Raw genomic sequence first — 22,238 nt, 5'->3', positions numbered from 1 at the left:
GATTGTAAATCTGAATGCATGAATAAACAAATGCAATCAGTTCCTCATCATGCTGTGCTTTTGTGTCTATAATTCTGGCTCTGTGTCCTTGTTCTCAGAGTGTGATTTTGGCAGGTGCTCATATAGATTTCAGAGAGGAATATGTAAAACATTGCATAAGATAGGGAACATCACGTTTTATAAGGCTAATGTCTAAAGCGGGACAAAACTGCCACCTGCCATTGGCAAAGAGCAAGTGTTACCATAAGCACAATATCTAGCTTGGAAGCCTAATTATTGCATTGAAAACTGTATTAATTACTGCAGTGGCGTAGCTAACCCAGTTGCTACTCGGTGCAAAGAAGATTCTGTAGTCCCCCTCCCCTGCAGTATCAAATTAAATTAATTAATTAAAATTAAAATATTTTTATTTGTTAGAGTGAATGAGAAATGTTAGTTAATATTTTGAAATAGCAAGCACTTGCTGAAAGTACTTGTACTTTCATAGCGCAATCCTATTCATATCTACTCAGAAGTAAGTTCCGTTGTGTTCAGTGAAGTTTACTTCCAGGAAAGTGTGCACAGGACTGCAGCCTTACAGAGTTTGCAATGTGCACATAAATAGGGGATCACATTATCTCTCTGCTGCAATGAACAGGTGGAAAGTCCAACCAAAACTTTAATTCTCAAGACACACATAACCTCTGAATTCTGTGAGAATTCTGGATTCTCACCTCATGGTGAGAACTGAGACTCTCACTTCTCTTTGGGATGGCAGGTTGCTACCAGCTTGGGGGGGGCTTACATTAGCCGCTGGATGAGGTGAGTGAAGGCACCCCCCCCACCGTGTAAGTGTGTGTGTCTGGGGGGGGAGCTTTTGTGATGTGGAGAGGTTGTGTGTGGAGGCTAGCTGGGGGGGGAGAGAGAGGGGTTGTAATGCCCCAGGCTTTGGGGAGGAAAAATAGGTTTGATGCTCCAGGTTTTGGGGGGGGGGCAGGGGACAAGAACGTGCAACAACACCCCACACAACTTCCATCAGGCTGCTGCAGCCCTGCTGGCACACAGGAGCCTGGCTGTGTGTGTGTGGGGTGTGTGTGAAGAGAGCATATGTCTGCGTGTGTATGTGAGAGAGGGGGGGTGCATGTGTGTGTGTGTGAGAGAGAGAGCATGCAGGTGAGAGGGATGCTGACCGACTCTCTGGGCTACAGTGCGAGGGATGATAGAGGAGCCCTGGTGGGGCATCCCTGGGCGGCAGGAGTTGCAGGAAGCTGAGGGAGGCTCCTGGCTGGTGGGGCTCTGAGCTTTGGCCCAGGTGAGGAGGGGGAGGACTCAGCGGCAGTGCTTGGCTGGGCAGGCAGGAGGATAGCTTTGGGCAGGTGACTGTTGCTCAGCCTCCTATGTGTCAGCAGGACTGCAGCAGCCTAATGGAAGTCATGTGGGGACATTGCCCCTGCTTGTTGTTGCCCCCCCTAAGCCTGATACCCCATGCACCCCCTGAACTACACCAGTGAATTACTGCCAGAAGCATCTTGGAGTGCACTCGTCATGACTTACCTAGATCAGTGGTTCTCAAACTTTTAGCACCGGGACCCACTTTTTAGAATGAGAGTCTGTTAGGACCCACCAGAAGTGATGTCATGACCGGAAGTAACACCATCAAGTAACATCATTGTTAACAATTCTAGGCTGCAATCATACCCACAGTTACCCAGGAGGAAGTCCCATATACTAACATTGTTTAAAGCATACACATAGTAGCCCGTTAAAAGTACAGTTGTTTAAGTAACATTTCCCAAATGCAGTCACATAGCATGGTAGCATCAAGCCTAATTAATATATTAAAAATAAAATATTGAAATGAATAGGGACCCACCTAAAATTGGTTCACGACCCACCTAGTGGGCCCCAACCCATGGTTTGTGAAACACTGCCATAGGCCTATAGGGTGAGAAATTTCTGCTAATAAATCAAGCTTAGGTCATTGCCTCACCTTATGTGCGAGGTCACTCAGGGGTCAGGGCTTTTCAAGCAAGTCTCTGCATCAGAGAAGCAATGCAGAGATAATTAGAGGGCTGTTAATCTCCATGGTATCCTCCCTGGCAAACTCTGGCCAAAGTTAGCCTTTTATTAGTCTGAGAAAAGGGCTAAAGGCTTCCACTGAAATCAACCAAGCATCCTTCTATTTTGCAAATGCTTGCATTTTGGAGAGGTAACACCAAGATGTAATCCTTATTTCCATTTGAAACAAAGTCCCATACTACCATTCAGTGCACCATTACTTAAGAATAACACCCATGAAAAGCAATGGGTCTACTTTTTAGTAAATAGAGTTGCAACTATGTGCAGCTGCACTTGCTCACAGTCATTCCTTGTTGCTTGTTGAATTGAACTGCACACTCCCAGTTATGTCTTATAAATTGTATGTTATATGTAGAGCCTCTGGCTTAACACACTAGGCACCTGAAAGAAGGATTTGATTAATGGTTCTCCTGCAGTGGTTCCCAACCTTTTTTCACTTGCATACCCCTTGGCAGCCCATTTCCAGAAATTGTACCCCTTGTATTAGCAAAATGTTTGTAATTAATATGAATAACATATTCATCTCCTCTTCATCTCCTCTGTATGAAAACCCAGACTTCATGTATTCATCACAGTATTTTCTCTTTTTATCACTTTGAAGAACTGAGACTATGCCTTTCCACTGTTTTGCACCAGAAGTGTCCTGAGAAATTCTTGGTGATTGATCACTTTCCATATTATGTTTCAGCTTTTTACTGTGCTGGTTTTTAATTACTGATTCATACATGAATTAATGACCAAAAGCTAGGTAAACAGGTGGGGCTTTCCCAACCAACTAGCTACTTCCCTTTCTGCCTTGCTGGCCCTGAAAGGCATTCTGGAGCACTACCTGCCTTTTTTCTGCCATTATTCAATTCTTTTTCAAGTACTCCAAAAGGTCCTTTCGAGTGGCCCTGGGGGTACATGTACCACAGGTTGGGAACCACTGTTCCCAAAGAATAAAAATGTATCTGATGTTCTTTTACCATATTTTTAGCAAATTAGAGACTGTATAGTTTCTTAGGTAACAATTACTGGTAGGTTATTTTTCAGGATCTGGCCTTGGATAAAATCAAACAAAACTATAGTCAGACAACCCCTAAGTTTAACCTCCAACTTATTCAAGCATCATATAAGTTTCCATGGTTTTTAGCTCAAAATCTGTCCTCAACTTATCTGTGAGATTGACTTATAGGTCTGCAGTATGCCATTGGTCCTCCATTATTGGGTCTTGATCTGACTTAAGATATGTCACATGAGATGTGGCTACTCTTTTCCTTTCCTTAGTTTTTTTTAAATCTTTGCCACTTTTCTGTAAAGAAGCAGGAATGATATCTATATCTATATATTACAAGTGGAGATATGTGAAAACTTCCTTATTCTGTTCAACAGGGCTGAGCAGAAAGTTATTTATTTTGAGATTTTTATCCTTATGGCCTCCAGAGAGGCCCCCCAAGGCGAATTACATCAAAAGTCTACACATACAAGAACATAAAATCATATTTTTACGTTCTCCTCCTCTGTCCCCACCTCTTCCTCACAGGCAGTGGGTATCCCATGGCCACCATGAAAGAGAGAGGCACAGTTCAGTTCAAGAGGTAGTGTCAGGTGGAGGCAGAGAGCGTGATCCCACAGCTGCTGGACTTTTGATCCTAGATTGGGGAGACAAGGGGGAGGTTGCTTCCTTTGCAGTGTTGTAGGTGAGGGTAATGTTGAGGGGTGGAAAACTTTCCAGTGCTCTTTTGAATGACTGCCACCTGGCAGCCACAATATTTCTCCAAGAATCACCAAGGAACACTTCTATGATGTGATGAGACACAGTTCTGAATATTCTGGGGCAGGGGTGTCCAAAGTTTTTGGCAGGAGGGTCACATCATCTCTCTGACACTGTGTTGGGGGCCGGGAAGAAAAAGAATTAATTTACATTTCAAATATGAATATATAAATGATGGAACTTATATGAATGAATGAAGGTCTATAAAAGGCCTTGCACAAAGCACGGCAGGCCTTTCCTTCACTGCTGCTGAAGCAGATCACAGATGTGAAGCAGCAAGCAGTGGAGGGAGCTTTCATCCTACAGCTCACGCAAGAGGTCAAACAGCCAGCCTCACAATGAGAGCTGTTGTGTGGGGCCAGCACAGGCTCCAGCAAGTCTCTGGAGGTCCAGATGCTCATTGGAGACCGCAAATGGCCCGTGGGCCAGGGTTTAGGCACCCCTGTTCTGGGGAGAAAATATTATCAGCAGAACTACTAGGAGGTTTCACCCACCCATCCCCCTCAATGATCAAAATGGCCCCATATTTGCTGCTGGCAACTGGATGGCAAAAATGGGGAGCCACTTTGAGACAGCACCAATTTCTGCTTCTCCAAACAGTGATACCACAGCCCAGTACAATCCAGAAGGAAGTCCCACTGATTTCAGTGAGTCTGAATGTAAAACTGGGAAAAACCCAGTCCTGTCTTTTCTTTGTTATGATAATCAGCAGGTGGGAGGGGACTATTTAACCTTTTCCTCTCCTACCAGTTCTGCAAGTGTCTATCCCAGGTCTCTGAAACCAGAAGCACAGCTGGAGGCAAACTAGCCCCAACATTCAATGGAAAGATTGGCCAGCATGGGAAAGCACCCTTTCCTTGCACCTATCTGCCCTCACCTTCAAGGCCATTGGTACCTGAGATTTGGGAACATTTGTTTGCCAAGAAATCTTGTAGGTTCATCCTACTTCTCAAGTAAGCCTTCACTTGTGTTCACCAGTTGGGAATTGCTGACTTTGATCTCTGTTTCATGTGCCAGGTGGCTTGCTCTTCAGAACTGCCACACTTGAAAGCAACTCTAGTGATGTGCCTGTCATTGGAGCTTATAAGGGGGAAGTGCATGTCTTTAGTAGTACGGCCTATGCCAGTGGTACTCAAACTGGTGGGTCACAATCCAACAGTTCGTATAAAGGTTCCCCTGTCGCTTTAAGGGGCAGGGGAAGAGGAGAGGCAATGACATGATCCCCAGGATCATGTCACTAAGGGAGAGGTGAGGGGGGTACTTTTGTTAGGGCTGCAGCAGGCTCCAAAAAATATGGGGAGCCCTGTGCAGCCCTCTTCAGGGCTCCCTGAGGCTTCAAATGTTGAGAAAAAAGTGAGTGTAAACTAGTTCCTTATTGTGTTCACAAATTGGAAGTGGTTTGTGCTTGCTTTCTTCTCAACATTCCAAGCCTGTGGAATGCCCCCCACACCTTCTGGAGCCTACTACAGCCCTAAGTGAGTAAAAGCACCCCCTCGCTCCCCCTTAGTGACGCAATCTGCCCCCACAAAGACTTACTTTGAGTATAAGTGTCCCAAAAAGTTTGAGAATCACTGGCCTATGCTGTTTGTTCCCTTTTATTGTGGGTTCTACTGTCATGGTATGCAGATACTTACCATACTTGCTCGCAGAGGTCCTGGAAACAGTGGAATTGTTGACTACGTTGTAGGCTGTAACTTGCTTGGATACAAGGGCTACCACAGAACCATCTGGCACCTAGAAAAGGAAAGAGCCCTTGTCAACAAGATGCAGGCAAAGGAAAAAGAGTGAGCAAAAAACCTGGTGGGAAGTGAGGCGCAGCACCTTTGGGGTGCTGTGGTGAGAACATTTGCTTTTCCACCTCCTATTTGTTCACCTGATTTGATTTTCCTATCACTTAATGAGTCTCCTGAATTATATATCAGCAGTGGCATCGCTGGGGGGGTGTGGGCTGCACTGGGTGACGTATGGGGGGGTGACGCACACTGGGGGGGGTAACACGCTAAGATCACGGTGGTTAGGAATAATACCATCATGCTATATACCGTTGGATGTGGAATTTACAGCAGAATGCAATAACAAAACTGGAGTGAAATATCTCTTTTCTAACAAATGCTATTGTCAAAAAACCAGAAAACAAATAATGCATGGAACCCTATGGAAAGTGAAACTGAGCCCTACTGTGCATATATTCGTGAGTAGGCAAGCTTGCCTTAGTTAGTCGAAAATGGCAGGCTGAGAGGAATCCAACGATACCAGAATGATCCTGATCCAATGAATGCAGCCCCCCAAAAACACCCGAGAAGGAGGTCCCTCCCTCCAAACTGGCAAATGTATTGAGCCCTATGGAAAGTGAAACTAAGCCACTCAGTTGTGTTTACTCGTGAGTAAGCAAACATGCCTTGGCTCGTGGCCAGGCCAGGCAAAGTGGAATGTGCGTCCACCAGAATGGTCCCAATCTGATGGGACTGGAGCTCAGCAAATGCTCCAGAAGGCAGCCCCCCCCCCATAAAGAGAATAAAAAGAGGTTTCAAATGGTAAGGTGAACTTTTTTCTTTTTGAGACTTGCAAAGCCAGGTGGATCCTGACAGTGATCTGTTTTAAACAGAAATTAAATTGAAGGTTGGGTAAGTCTGAAAATCTTATTTATTTTTTTGGGGGGTGGGTATTGCAAGCAGGCTAGAGAGAAAATTCACTTGGTGGAAAAGGGTTGCCTTCCCCTTATTTAATTATTTGTTTTACTGTAATTTAATTATTTATGATTATTTATTTTAATTTGCTTTATGATGTCACTTCCAGCCAAGACATCACTTCTTTTTTTTTCTCAAGACATCACTTCTGGTGGGTCCTGGACAGATTGTTGTTCTAAAAAGTGGGTCCTGGTGCTAACAGTTTGAGAACTGCTGCAAGAAGGTGTTGGTAAGTTGACACCCTGGGGCAGAGCGACACCACAAGTGATCAAAATCACAGTTTGTAGGAATAATACCATCATGTTATACATCAATCAATGTGTAATTTCATGCAGAATGCAATGAACCAAACAGCATTGAAATATCTGTTATATCTAAAGGTACAGCAAAAAAACCAGAGGGGGTGGGGCAAAGGTACACTGCCACGCCCATCACCCAGGGTGTTGCCATGCCCACTGCATGGGGGTGATGTGCTGGCCTCTCACACCTGGTGACGCAAACCCTAGGTGAAGCCACTGTATATCAGCAGCCTGAAGAACTACTGACAGCCCAATCCTATGCATCTCTACTCAGAAGTAAGTCCCACTAAGAACATAAGAACATAAGAACAGCCCCACTGGATCAGGCCATAGGCCCATCTAGTCCAGCTTCCTGTATCTCACAGCGGCCCACCAAATGCCCCAGGGAGCACACCAGATAACAAGAGACCTCATCCTGGTGCCCTCCCCTACATCTGGCATTCTGACTTAACCCATTCCTAAAATCAGGAGGTTGCGCATACTCATCATGGCTTGTACCCCATAATGGATTTTTCCTCCAGAAACTCGTCCAATCCCCTTTTAAAGGCGTCTAGGCTAGACGCCAGCACCACATCCTGTGGCAAGGAGTTCCACAGACCGACCACGCGCTGAGTAAAGAAATATTTTCTTTTGTCTGTCCTAACCCGCCCAACACTCAATTTTAGTGGATGTCCCCTGGTTCTGGTATTATGTGAGAGTGTAAAGAGCATCTCCCTATCCACTCTGTCCATCCCCTGCATAATTTTGTATGTCTCAATCATGTACCCCCTCAGGCGTCTCTTTTCTAGGCTGAAGAGGCCCAAACGCCGTAGCCTTTCCTCATAAGGAAGGTGCCCCAGCCCCGTAATCATCTTAGTCGCTCTCTTTTGCACCTTTTCCATTTCCACTATGTCTTTTTTGAGATGCGGCGACCAGAACTGGACACAATACTCCAGGTGTGGCCTTACCATCGATTTGTACAACGGCATTATAATACTAGCCATTATAATACTAGCCATTTTGTTCTCAATACCCTTCCTAATGATCCCAAGCATAGAATTGGCCTTCTTCACTGCCGCCACACATTGGGTCGACACTTTCATCGACCTGTCCACCACCACCCCAAGATCTCTCTCCTGATCTGTCACAGACAGCTCAGAACCCATCAGCCTATATCTAAAGTTTTGATGGAGTCAATGGGGTCAATGGGGTCAATGGGGCTTACTCCCGGAATAGGATTGGGCTGCCAGTCATTTTGGAGTAACTGCCATTTTTTCCCATATTTTGACCTTCTCCTTCTTCCTTAACTAACCAATAAACCAATAAACCAATAAACCAAGAAATTGGCTTTGAGCCAGCTCATTGGATTATAAAGCTCACCTGATCCTCTAAGGCAGGGGTGCCCAAACCCCACTCACTTGCGGCCCTCGGGGACTCTCAATCTGGCCCGCAGGGAACCCCTAGTCTCCAGTGAGTCTCTGGCCCTCAGGAGACTTGCTAGAGCCCGTGCTGGCCCAATGCAACTGCTCTTAGCATGAGGGTGACTTCTTCCTCGAGGGCTCCCCCCACTGCTTGCTGTATCACATCTGCAGAGGCAGCAAAGGGAAGACCAGACTTGCTTTCATAGGCCTTTTATTCATTCATTTAAATGTTCCATCTCTAATATATTCATTTATGTAAATTTATTCAAATTTTTAGATGTAACTCAATCCCCCCGGCCCTGACACAGTGACAGAAAGATGATGTGGCCCTCCTGCCAAAATGTTTGGACACACCTGCACACCTGTCAAAGGACTCAGATGTTCTCAAGTAACCAATCCAACAGGTAAAAGCTACATAATACCCAGAGATTATAAAAAGCAGGGTAATGATACACTCAGTGCACATTTATCTTAGTCTCTCATCCAGTGTATTTACTGCCTTGGCCAGAATCACCAGGTGTGATTGTAGGAACTGAGAATTTGAACTATCATGAGAACACAGAGTAGGAAAATATCCCAAAAGAAACATTTTTGTTATTTTTGTTTTCATCTTTTTAAGCTTTTGGCTAACTTTCCACCTGGTTGCACTGTTGTAATTGTTCAATTTCTGCAAGTGCCTTGTTTTCTGCCCATTTCTTTTTCCCTTTGGCATAATTTTTTTAATTCTTGAAATTTTTTTTCTGTGTTTTCTTGCCAGCTACTGAGGTCCCTGTGTAGCCTTGGACAAGTCAGTAGCCCTCAGCCTAGCCCACCTCTCAGGTGCCTTGTGAGTACTAAATGGGATAGGCCCATATATACTTGCCTATAGGGTGAGAAATTTCTGCCAATAAATCAAGCTTAGATCATCACCTCAACTTATCTTCAAGATTGCTAAGGGGTCAGGGTTTTTAAGTAAATTGTGGCACCAGATAAACAATACAGAGATAATTAGAGGGCAGTTAACTCCACTGTAACCTCCTTGGCAAACTTTAGTCAAAGTTAACCTTTTATTCTCCTCCTGAGAAAAGGGCTAAAGGCTTCCATTGAAATAAAAACCCAGCTTTTTTACGGTGCTGGTTTTCAATCACTGATTCGTGAATTGATGACCAAAAACTAGGTATACGGGTGTGGCTTTCACAGCCAACTAGCTACCTCCCTTCCTACCTTGCTGGCCCTGCAAGGCATTCTGGAGCACTACCTGCCTTTTTCTGCCATTATTCAATTCTTTTTAAAGTACCCCTAAAGGTCCTGTCGAGTGCCCCTGGGGGTACATATACCACAGGTTGGGAACCACTATTCCCAAAGAATAAAAATGTATCTGATGTTCTTTTACCATATTTTTAACAAATTAGAGACTGTACAGTTCTTAGGTAACAATTACTGGTAGGTTATTTTTCAGGATTTGGCCTTGGGTAAAATCAGACAAAACTATAGTCAGACTTATATATAGTCAAATTTAACCCCTGTCTTATCAGAGGAATGTCACAAAACATTCCATGATTTTTCTCAAACCTGCCCTCGACTTATCCGTGAGATTGACTTATAGGTGAGAATCTGCGGTATATATGCTCCTAGAAGGAGGGGTGGGACACAGATGTGATGAATAAAATAATTCACTGTTGTCTATCAATAGGAGAATGATGTGGGTTTGTGTAGAATTCTAGAGGCTTCCTTTGTGCCCTGTAGGGCCAAGTCTTCCGATACAAAATTGCTCCTGAATGTAGCTGCATAAATGGCTTTTGTCTACTACCCTTGAGGTGCGGGGTGCCACAGGGCTCAATTCTGTCCCCCATGCTATTTAACATCTACATGAAACCGCTGGGAGAGGTCATCCGGGGGTTTGGAGTGGGGTGCCATCAATATGCCGATGACACCCAGCTCTATCTCTCCTTTTCTCCAGACTCCAGGGTGCCAGTTGAGGGCCTGGAGCACTGTCTGGAAGCAGTGAGAATCTGGATGGGGGCTAACAAGCTGAAATTAAATCTGGATAAGACATAGGCTCTCCTGGTTCGGAAATCCTCGATGCAGGTGCTGGACTATCGGCTTGCGCTGAATGGGGTTGCACTCCCCCTGAAGGAGCAGGTCCGCAGCTTGGGGACCTGGACTCGCAGCTGCTCCTGGATTCCCAGGTGGCAGCTGTGGCTGGGGGGGCCTTCGCTCAGCTTCAGCTGGTGCGCTAGCTGCGGCCGTACTTGGATCGTGCAGACCTGGCCATGGTGATCCATGCCTCGGTGACATCAAGGTTAGATTACTGTAACGCGCTCTATGTGGGGCTGCCCTTGAAGATGGTTTGGAAACTGCAACTAGTGGAGAATGTGGCGGCCCATGTGGTTACTGGAGGTACGCGGTTCGACCCTGTCAGTCCGCTTCTCCAGCGGCCGCATTGGCTGCCCATTCGTTTCTGGGTCGAATTCAAGGTGCTGGTTTTGACCTTTAAAGCCCTATACTGCTCTGGGCCAGGGTATCTTAGAGACTCCCATACAATCAGGCTCGTCCTCTTAGGTCATCAGAGAAGGCCTTTTTACAAGTGCCGCCGTCTAGGGAGGTACGTGGAGCGGCGGCAAGAAATAGGGCCTTCTCAGTAGTGGCACCAATGCTATGGAACTCCCTTCCCCTTGACTTAAGAATGGCTCCCTCTCTTGAGACCTTTCGGCGAGGCCTGAAGACCCTTCTGTTTAAACCAGCCTTCTGAGTTCTCGGCCTTTTTAACATCTTTTAAACATCTTTTAATATTTTTTACAGGCCTGATTCGTTTATGATTTGCTGCTGCTCTATGCTCTTTTTACCTATATTTTAATCTGACTGCTGTTTTTATGATATGTGTTAATATGTTTTTATTTGTTTTAAATTATGTTTTTTAATCTGTTGTAAACTCTCCCCTTGAGTCCCTTCGGGTAAAAATAAAGTTGTTGTTGTTGTTATTATTATTAAAAATGTGGCATATGTGTAGGATGTGAAAAAAATGCAAGGATTTGAATTTGTATAGATACCAAATATAGTGTGTGTGTGTGTGTGTGTGTTACATTTAAGAGCTCTTTGGATTCATGCAAGTAGGAGGCTGTAGATCCAAAGGAAAACATCCTCTGGCCTTTTCCATTGAACAAATTTGTGTACCAGTGTAATATGGGATTTGGTTGGCAGGTTTAAATTCTCTTGTTGGCATAGTCTCATCTCGGAAGACTATGGTATCACGCTCTGAATGGTGGTTCTGAAACAGTGTGTTCTCTCCAGTGCGCGAAGCCTGGGTAAAGTAGAATCCCCCCTATCCACGTCGCTGAAATGGTTCAATGGAAAGGCAGAAGCCAATACGGTTGGTTCCAGCGGCGTCGCAGGAATTGCCAGAACGTGACTGTATTCAGCCATGAACACTCCGGCTCCGGATTTTGCCTTGAGGTTGACTCCTGAAGCCTTTTCCATAACTGGATGTAGCCACAAGGCAGTGGAGATTTGGGATCAGAGTTTTCCTTCTCTCAGATGAGCTGCCTTCCCAGGCTAACAAGTCCCATCTATCCGGTGGCTGTTTAGTCACCTCTTACGACAAGTAGATGAGGGCCTATTCTTATCCCCCAGCCCCCAGGGGTTAGGTTTAAATTATTATGTCTGAAATTCAGTCACCTTGAGAACCATTCAGTTGAATACCAGAGTAATAATCTTTAAATAGATAGACTACCTCCACGCATCCACACAATTAGGTCAACAACTGAGGTCCTGTCATCCTCAAATTGCTGTCAGAGGTGTGGCAGGTGTGACAGAGCCTTCAAAGTTGTGGCACTATAGATTGTGGATTACTCTCCTGAAAGAGGCCTACCTGGCCCTTTGTTTAATGAACTTATTTACATAATTCATTAACCAAACAAAGGACAGCATACATAATACTAATGAACACAATTTTATTACCAATCTAACAATAAAAGATAAAGCAATGGCAGTTGAAAAAGAAATTTAAAATCTGTAAGCAACAACATTAACATCACTTAAAACAGTCCCAGTTCCCAATCATTAATGGTTTTCCAGCAAGTTGCAAACACATATTCTTTCTGGAAAGCATTTAGTGCTGCTTAAACTGGTATTGTTTTGCAATAGAAGCTTTTCTATTGTTAATTAAATTGTTTTATTTATAACTTGCCTTGGGTAACTGAAAGACAGGATAGAAGTAGTTTTAATACATAAGCAATCCCTGGTCTAAGTGATCTGGAAACATCAGAACACTGCCACACGGACAGCTGAAACTGACTTTGAGCCTCTCTTATTCTGCTTACATCAATCTCTGATCACTGTTCATGCAGAAGAGAAAGTGGGGAAGGAGTATTTGTGGCCCAAAATAGCATTACAATCACATTATGAACCCCACAGAAGCATGCTCCAATTCAAACCTCCTGTGGGAAAGTCCTTTAAGGCTCCATCACTACATGTCTGTTGCAAATCTTGTCTCTGAGCACCACCTTTCCAGAGGATGGAGGTGGAGCCATGAGTATGCATGTGTCAAGAAGAAGCATGTCAGTTGCTTTAAAGAAGAAAAGGACCATGGATAATATGAAGTATTCCATATCCTGCTCTGAAAATAAGTCAGGATACTTTGAGGTAGAAGAACCTTGTTCAGATTAGGGCAGCTCATAGGATTATTCTTCATCCCTCCTCCTGAATAAGAATCAATTTCAGTGCCTGCTGGGACAAGCTCTCAACAGAAGCCCAGAGAGTAGAAGGCTCTCCAAGGGTGAAAAGCCTTCCAACTAAGTACAGATGCACTGTCAGGGCTTCATCTTCAAAAAGCAAGCAGAATAATACAGAACAATGAGACAAGGACAAGTGATGCCATATTAAGAATGTCTTTGATGAATATGTAGTTCTGGAAAGAAAAAAAGGGGGAGGTCCTAGGGAAGAACCATCAGCTCTTCAATTGGCAATGAAAATAATTAGCACTTAGCACAGACTGCCTTCATCTTCAAAGCATCCCTGCAGTGCTAATTAATCAGTCCTCTTTGGAGTCCTGGAAAGGTGGTTTTTAAATCTGTGAGTTAGTCTTCTCATCTTCATATGAGGGGGGGGAGGAAGGGTTAACTGTTCCACTGAGATACTGGTCACCAAACTGAGAACAAAAGGACCAGATGTGCAGTGTATTGACTCTCTGGTGCTGCAACATGACTATACAAACATAGCATGGATGGTAGTAGTCTTGGGCTCTGTGAGCCCACATAAACTTTCAGACCAGAGCTGCTTCCTATCCTTTCAAGATCTCAGCTGCTATGACAGAAGCAGGGATTTGGGTGGAAAGGAATTAACAGATTTTTCATTCTAAGCTTCTGACTGTAAGGAAGGGATGCTTCAGGAGGCGAGATGAAGGGTCCTGAGCTACAGCTGTGATAAACTCCACAGAGAAATTTCACTTGTCTTATGGAAATTCATTTGGCTTCCCTTAAATCTCTGAGGTTTCTCTTTTCGAAGATTCCTGAAATTGGTTATTTAGTTATAATAACCCTTAGTTATATTAATTAATTAATTATATTAATTATATAATTATAATTATATATATTAATTATATATATATTATATATAATATATATATATTATAATATATATATATTATAATTATATATATTAATTATATAATTATAATTAATTATATTAATTAATTAATTATATATAATTAATTAATTAATTATATTAATTGTAACATAATAATGTAATTAAAAACTAGTAGTGTGCCTTGACAACTTTAGTGCCTTGTCAGCGTGCCGTGAACTGAAAAAGATTGAAAATGGCTGGGCTAGACTGAAGAGGGAATGGATCTCCATGGCAAAAGCACAAGCCAGATTCTATACTCGGTTTTCCAACCTGCCCCATCCTCTTCCCTCTGCTTGGATGTATGCCAGCAAAATAGTTGGAGTGGGTCCCAGGAGACCCAAAGGAATTGGTGGCCTACCAGGAGGTAAGACTGGTGCAGCTGCATGCTATATAGAGTGATGATAGGATAGGGGATAGGACTGAGTTGTTAGTACTCTATAAGCAGAAATAGTTGGTGTGTGTGTGTGTGTTTGTGTGTGTGTGATTGAGAGACAGAGACGAGTTGATTATGTATCTATCTGGGATTCTGATGGAGGGATAGTAGGGATTGGCAAACTGCTGTAGGAACTTCCAGTATGCTCTGCTTCTGTATTTGCAAATCCAAACAAGGCTGTCACATGGAAAGGAAACTGCCATGGGATCAGAACTGCCATGGGAACAGAACTGCCATGGGATGGAATTTCTTATTATTCAGGGAGTTAACAACAGAAAGACATGCAACAAAATATGTCCCATTCAGAGGGTTTTCTTTTTTTTCCTTGGACTCCTTGTGCCGATCAGCAAGTCCCTTAAACTTGTATAGACAAACCCCTGTTGTCAGATTATCTTGGTAACAGTACCTAGGATTCTGATGGCTGTGGTGGCACTCTAGTCCACATTCTCAGCAGCGCTGAAGGGACATGCAAGATGTTGACCTTATTGAACTTTGGGCACCTGCTTGACCTTCTTAAATGGAACTTCCAGGTTCTGAGGCCATATGCCAATGAATACAATCAGCAGGGGAGGGCACTTGCTTTCAGACCCTGCTTGCTGGCACCCTGGAGTCAACTGGAAGCAGTCTGCTGGACTAGATTGACCTGTGGTCTCATCCAGCAAGGCTCTCTTCTTGTTCCTAATGTTGAGGAAGATGTGCATACCCTGTGATGTCATAAGGGATTCTGGGTTGCACTTCTTGGTCTGCATTTTGTTGTTCAGTCATTAAGTCGTGTCTGATGCTTTGTGACCCCATGGACCACAGCACGACAGGCCCCCTGTCTACCACTAACTTCCGGAGTGAGTCCAAATTTATGTTCATTGCCTCCATGACACTATCTAACCATCTCATGCTCCCCTTCTCCTTTTGGCTTCAATTTTTCCCAGTATCAGGGTCTTTTCTAAAGAATTCTCCCTTCTCATGAGATGACCAAAGTATTATAAGCTTCAGCATCTGTCCTTCCAATGAACAGTCAGGGTTGATTTCCTATAAGATTGACTGATTTGAACTCCTTACAGTCCAGGAGACTCTCAAAAGTCTTCTCCCACACCATAATTCGAAAGCATCTATTTTTCGGCACTCAGCCCTCCTTATGGTCCAGTTCTCACAGTCATACATTACTACTGGAAAAACCATAGCTTTGACTATATGGACCTTGGTCAAGAAGGTGATGTCTCTGCTTTTAATTAAGTTGTCTAGGCTTACCATAGCTTTCCTCTCAAGAAGCAAGTGCCTTTTAATTTCATGGCTGCAATCTGCAGCTTTGTCATGGCTTCCATTTCTTCCCCTTCTATTTGCCATGAAGTGATGGGACCGGATGTCATGATCTTAGTTTTTTAATGTTACGTTTCAAGCCACATTTTGCACTTTCCTGACCAAGAGAATCTTTAGATCCTCCTCACTTTCTGCCATTAGAGTGGTATCATCTGCATATCTAAGGTTATCGATATTTCTCCTGGCGATCTTAACTTGTGATTCATCCAGCCCTTCGAATGATGTACTCTGCGTATAAGTTAAATAAGCAGGGTGACAATATACAGCCTTGTCATACTTTTCCCTATTTTAATAATTGGTTATTGGTTAATAAATTGTTCCATATCCAGTTCTAACTGTTGACCAGCATACAGAGTTTTCAGGAGACAGATAAGGTGGTCTGGTACTCCCATCTCTTTAAGAACTTGCCACAATTTGTTGTGATCCACACAATTAAAGGTTTTAGTGCAGTCAATGAAATAATAGTAGATGTTTTCTGGAACTCCCTTGCTTTCTCCATAATCCAGCGAATGTTGGCAATTTGATCTCTAGTTCCTCTGCCTCTTCAAAAACCAGCTTCCGGTCATTCTCGATCCACATACTGCTGGAGCCTAGCTTATAAGATTTTGAGCATAACCTTGCTAGTGTGTGAAATAAGCACAACTGTGCGGTGGTTTGAACATTCTTTGGCATTGCCTTTCTTTGGGATTGGAACATAAACCAATATTTTCTAATCCCGAGGCCACTGCTGAGTTTTCCAAATTTGCTGGCAGATTGAGAGCAGCAGTTTAACAGCATTATCTTTTAAACTTTTAAAGAGCTCAACTGGAATACTGTCACCTTCACTAGCTTTGTTGTTAGTGATGCTTCCTAGGGCCCACTTGACTTCACACTCCAGGATGTCTGGCTCAAGTTCAGCGATCACACCATTGTGGTTATCAGGGACATTAAGATCTTTCTTGTAGAGTTCTTCTGTATATTCTTGCCACCTCTACTTAATCTCATCTTGTTCCGTTAGGTCCCTACCATTCTTGTCCTTTATCATGCACATCCTTGCATGGAATGTTCCTTTGATAGCTCCAATTTTCTTGAAGTGATCTCTAGTCTTTCTCCTTCTATTGCTTTCCTCTATTTCTCTGCATTGCTCATTTAAGAAGACATTCCTATCGCTCCTTTCTATTCTCTGGAAATCTGCATTCAGTAGGGTATATCTTTCCTTTCTCCCTTGACTTTCGCTTTCCTTCTTTCCTCAACAATTTGTAAAGTTTCTTCAGACAGCCATTTTGTCATCTTGCATTTCTTTTCCTTAGGGATGTTTCTAGTTGTTATCTCCTGAACAATGTTGCGAGCAGTGGTGGGATTCAAATAAATTAACAACGGGTTCTATGTCCTAATGACAATGTCCAGTCGCCCCAGTATCCCCCATCAGGTGTCCAGTAGGCCCCCCCGTATTCCCATCAATTATCCAGACACCCATGGGTGCATGTGGGATGGAGTCAGGGCTGCTTGGGTCAGGGCTGCTTAGGGCAGGGCAGCATGGGAGAGGGTGTCAGGGCTGCTTGGGGGTCAGGGTTCCACAGGGATCAGGGTTGCATGGGAGAGAAGGTCAGGGCTCCATGGGGTCAGGGCTGCTTGTGGGAAGAGGAGTCACAAGTACCACCACTCAAGGTACCTGTACAGTTGGTTGAGAAACAGTGTCTTAGTCACTGGTCTCGCTGCCAGGCAGTCGATGTCAGGAGGTCCCACAAGTACCACTAGAAAGTACCACTCAAATACCACTGGTGGTCTCCGTACTACTGGTTGACAAACAATGTACGAGTGTAAATATGATAGTTTCACCCTCATACATTTCACTGCAGATACAATATTAATTAACCCATTTTTGCCCAGCCCACAGGTGTACACATTTTTTCCCTGTTGCAAATATGCAACATTGGGCAGAAATGGAGTAACTACTCAAAACATTCTCCTCCAATTAGCATGAACCGAACTCCTGAGGACTCGGCTGGGATGAAACCAACTTCATCTGTAAAAGTTATTATGCTGTAAAGATGCATGACGCTACTCACATGGTTAATCTGAGGGTTGCTTCTCATGGAGTTGTCTATATAGTTAAAATCAGAATACAAATGCCCCTTTAACCATAGAGGAAGGGACACCCCAGATTTTAAAAAAAATGAGGAAAAATACTCTACCTACCACCAGATGCATAAAAATATAATTAACACCCTGAGGCAACTCTAAGTTTAATTCAAGGATGCTCAAAGGAGCCAATCCCCTTCTGCATTTCATTAACAAAACTCTCCCCCACAGCTATTTCTGGAGTAGGAAGATGCCTGCAATAGTAACCATGACAGAAACAGGACTGGGTGTGTGTGGGTCAGTCACCTAGAGTGAGGCACAAGAAGCAGCCTCCCTCCCACTGCTCAGCCCTTCTGCAAATCAAATGGGGCTAATGGAGCCCACCCCAAGAGCTGACAGGAGCAGAGGGTGGGTGAGGAAGCCCAAGAGGAGCCTGTGGGGCGCTGCTCCCTGCCTACTGCAGAAGAAGTAGCAAAAGTAGGGACTCTGCTCCTCTCCTCAGCCCCAGCGCGTTGCCCTAGTGAGGAGGAGGAGGAGGAAGGCGGCTGCCTGCGTGAGGTGGCTGAGGGTTTCCCTCTCTCCGTTTTGAACTACCCGCCCTTCCCAACTGCTGTGGCTTCCCCTCCTCCTTCTCCTAGGAGAGAGCCGACCAGGCAGGCAACGCAAAGCAAAGTCGAGTGGGGGAAGCCGCAGTCGCCTGAGGGAGCAGGCAGAATAGAGGGTTTCAGAAGTCAGTCCCATTCTAGTCAATGGGGCTTACTCCCAGGGAAGTGTGGACAGGATTGCAGCCTCAGAGCACCAGCCTATGAGAGTCTCCTCAGAAGTCAGTCCCATTCTAGTCAATGGGGCTTACTCCCAGGAAAGTGTGGATAGGATTGCAGCCTTACTCAAGGGCATTGTGAGTGTCTTGTGTAACCCAGCTTGAGAAACCTTGTTCTTTCAGTTCTACACACACACACTTCTCCTCCACCCTCACTCTGTGGTGTTTGGCTGCAATCCTGTCCACACTTTCCTGGGAGTAAGCGGGTCAGGGCTGTTTGGGGGTCAGGGCTGCATGGGGGTCAGGGCTGCTTCTGGGAAGGGGGGTCAAGGGCTGTGTGGGGGTCAGGGTTGCATGGGGGAGGGGGTCAGGGTTGCATGGGGAGGGCCCCCGCGCTACCTGCTCAGCCACTGCGCGGAAGAGGCAGGTGGTGTCCTTGGCCGTGAGCTTGCGGTACTCATCCATAGTGACTTCTTCCAGCCCTTCTGCATGCGCCGGGGAGGCTGCGAGCCTGGTGCGCGCCCTACCAGCTGGCAGGGGGCATGCGCATGCCCGGGGCATGGGGCTGGGCTGGGCGTGAGAGGTGCTCCCGGAGCCTGCGCCGTGGGCAGGTGGAGCGAGGCTCTCGCAGGGACCTTTCAAAGGCGCGTGCTTTCAAAGGCGCAGCTGGCACTCATTAGCAAACAGTTCTGTGAACCAAGACATACATTAGGAAACGGTACTATAGAACCGGTGAGAACTGGCTGAATCCCACCACTGGTTGCGAGCCTCCGTTCGTAGTTGCGAGCCTCCGTTCGTAGTTGCGAGCCTCCGTTCGTAGTTCTTCAGGCAGTCTGTCTGCTAAATCTAAACCTTTAAATCTATTTGTCACTTCCACTATGTATTCATAAGGAATTTGATTTAAGTCATACGTGAGTGGCCTAATGTTTTCCCCTACTTTCTTCAGTTTAAGCCTGAATTTTGCAATAAGAAGCTCATGATTTGATCCACAGTCAGCTCCAGGTCTTGTTTTTACTGACTGCATAGAGCTTCTCCATCTTTGGCTGCAGAGAACATATTCAATCTGATTTCAGTGTAGACCATCTGGTGATTTCAATGTGTAGAGTCGCCACTTGGGTTGTAGGAAAAGGGTGTTTGCTATGACCAGCGTGTTCTCTTGACAAAACTCTGTTAGCCTTTCACTGCTTCATTTTGTACTCCAAGGTTGATTCATAGATCTCACATTCCAGGTTCTTATGCAATATTGTTCTTAACAGCATTGGACTTTCCTTTCACTTCCAGGCACATCCACAGCTGAACGACCTTTCGGTTTTGGCCCAGCTCCTTCATTCTTTCTGGGGTTACTTGTAATTGCCCTCTGCTCCTTCCCAGTAGCATATTGGACACCTTCCAACCTGAGGGACTTATCTCATAAGTCCCTCAGCATAATACTTTTTAGCCTTTTGATACTAAAGTCCATAGGGTTTTCTTGGCAAGGATACTGGAGTGGGTTGCCGTTTCCTTCTCCAGTGATTCACGTTTAGTCAGAGCTCTCCGCTATAACCTGTCTATCTTGGGTGTCCCTACACAGCATAGCTCATAGCCTCACTGAGTTACTCAAGCCCCTTCGCCATGACAAGGCAGTGAGCCATGAAGGGGCTTGGATTGCATACAGTTTCACTAACACCACTAAAAATAATTACCATTCCAAGTGACTACTTGTGTTGCCAATGAAATCAAGTTGGCCCTGGCTAGTTGAATTCAAGTGGATAACAGCAAAAAGTAAAATGTTTGAAAGAAATTGAAATCCTGAAAGAAAATCACAATGCTAAACAAAACCAAAAATCCTGTCACTTACCTGATAATGGGCCAGGTTATTGAGTCTCTTCCAGTCATTTTCAATCTTGGTTGTGAGGTCCTCATCTTGAAGGATCATCCTTGCCCCACTTGCCTGTCGCCATTCTGAAGGGCAAAGAAATGATAGGTCACTTTCCATACTATTGTGGAGAAAAAAGTGGGAACCACTGCAAGAAACCGTGCATCCCAGTTAGTAAATGTGTAGATGAAGCTCAAGGCTTCATCTAATTCAGGGCCTACGTTATGAGAACACAAACTAGAATATTTTGCAAAATATATTTAGTGTATGGAACTTTAGATGGTATCCTGAGTTTATTTGACATTTGGGAATTTTTTTCCCTGGAGACATCAAGCAGATGATTAAACTGAATCTTGATAAGTTCATACTTGACAGCTCATTTGATCCTGATAAATGGGCATCCCTAAATTTGTCTCTATGGGGAAGAGTGAATACATTAAAAATGAATATTATTTCTTGTATTATATATGTACTACATGGAATTTTTAAATATATACCACAAAGTTATATCAATAAGTTTTATACTTTGTTTCGGAAGTTTTTATAGGGCTCTGCAATACTAAGGATATCCTTAAAACAGATGCAGTTGTCATACAAGGAGGACTAGTTTGGACTTCCTGATCTTAGCCTCTACAATTTTGCATACCTACTAACTTTTAGCAATAGGTGGGACAACCAGCAAAGTGAGATACCATCATGAGTTGGACTAGAAATGTCTGTGTTAGCCCCATTGTGTAAATGGATAGCATTGTGTAAATGGATAGCATTGTGTAAATGGTCTAAATATGTTAATAATCGGCAAATGCCCATGACAGTAAACTTGGCTAGGTATATTTAGAATATGATGGCATGGAAATTTGAATTTGATCCCTATTCCCACTGTAGATTAACATTATGCATAAATCCAACTTTAAAGATTAATAGGGAATCTTTTTTATGGAGGAGCTGGTCTGACAGGGAGGTATTTACATTAGATCAACTTATTGCTCAGGAAAAGGAATTTTTTTTTATTTGATAGATGTGTAGTGCAATCCTATCTTGCACTGGAACAGGCAGGTCAGGAGGCCTGTGTTGTATCCAGCACAAGACAGGGGCCCAAAGTGGCCCAGCCAGAGGTAAGGGGAAATTTCCCCTTACCCCTGGGTAAGCCACCGCAGTCCCAATGGATCTCCTTGGACTTGTGCCACCTCAGGAAGTGGCATAAGTCAGAGGAGAGTGGCTTGCAGCCGCTCCGCACTGCTCAGGAATGGCGGCTAGGATCCGGCATAACTGCTGGGACTGCCCTCCGCCTGCCCTCCCTCCACCATGGAACACCTCCCTCCCACCTCTTCACCACCCTCCCCAGACCCTTGCTTTGGCCAATGACACAAGCCTCCCGTTAAGTTGGCACGGGGAGGCACGTTTGTGACCCTCCTGGGCCGCTGCAAGGGACCTGCGCCCCGCCCAAAGCACAGTTTGGATTGCACCCTTAATGAACCTTCCAAAGTCTGCTAGTTGGCAATATTTACAATTTCGACACTTACTAGTTTTTAAATTTGGTCCCTCAGCACTATCTGCTTCACAAACCATTCAACTTCTTGACATACTTATAGTTGATAAGAAGAAGCCAGTAATGTTTGTTTATAAATATATAATGACATGTACTAAGTCTGATACATATTTACTCCGATCTAAATGGAATTCTGAACTGGAATGTTCTCTCCTGGGTGAGCAATGGGATGTGGTACTTAAGAATATATTTGCAATATCTATGGATCTTAGATTATGCTTAATACAGGTTGTTCCCTCATCCACTGGAGATAAAAAAAATCCTTTGATAAAAACAGTGGAAAAATAGATTTAAAGACCCACTTCCAGTTTCTTGCCCTTTGTTGCGCCTAATGGAATAAGGTCTTGCCTCGACATCTTCAGGGGTTTGATTCTGGGACTCCCTGCTGATATCATAAAATATGTTAAATAAAAGCAGTTAAAAAATTAAAAGTGTGTCCCTTTACAATTGTGGTTTAAAAACAGCTTT

The 22,238-nt window shown here is 44.3% G+C and overlaps 1 protein-coding gene across 2 annotated transcripts in view; it reads right to left on the bottom strand.

Moving 5' to 3' along the window:
- The window catches only part of PLXNA4 (plexin A4), a 705,695-nt gene that overhangs the window by 46,414 nt on the left and 637,043 nt on the right, over nt 1-22,238 (bottom strand). For both annotated transcript variants that reach the window (XM_066633821.1, XM_066633822.1), the window contains 2 exons: nt 20,204-20,307; nt 5,446-5,545 (listed from right to left, as the gene is read on the bottom strand). In XM_066633821.1, coding sequence (XP_066489918.1) covers nt 5,446-5,545; nt 20,204-20,307 — 204 coding nt within the window. The remainder of the gene's footprint in view (nt 1-5,445; nt 5,546-20,203; nt 20,308-22,238) is intronic.

Source organism: Tiliqua scincoides, chromosome 7 (genome assembly GCF_035046505.1).
Source record: "Tiliqua scincoides isolate rTilSci1 chromosome 7, rTilSci1.hap2, whole genome shotgun sequence".
Classification (NCBI taxonomy): domain Eukaryota; kingdom Metazoa; phylum Chordata; class Lepidosauria; order Squamata; family Scincidae; genus Tiliqua; species Tiliqua scincoides.
This window is presented reverse-complemented; position numbering and strand designations above follow the sequence as displayed.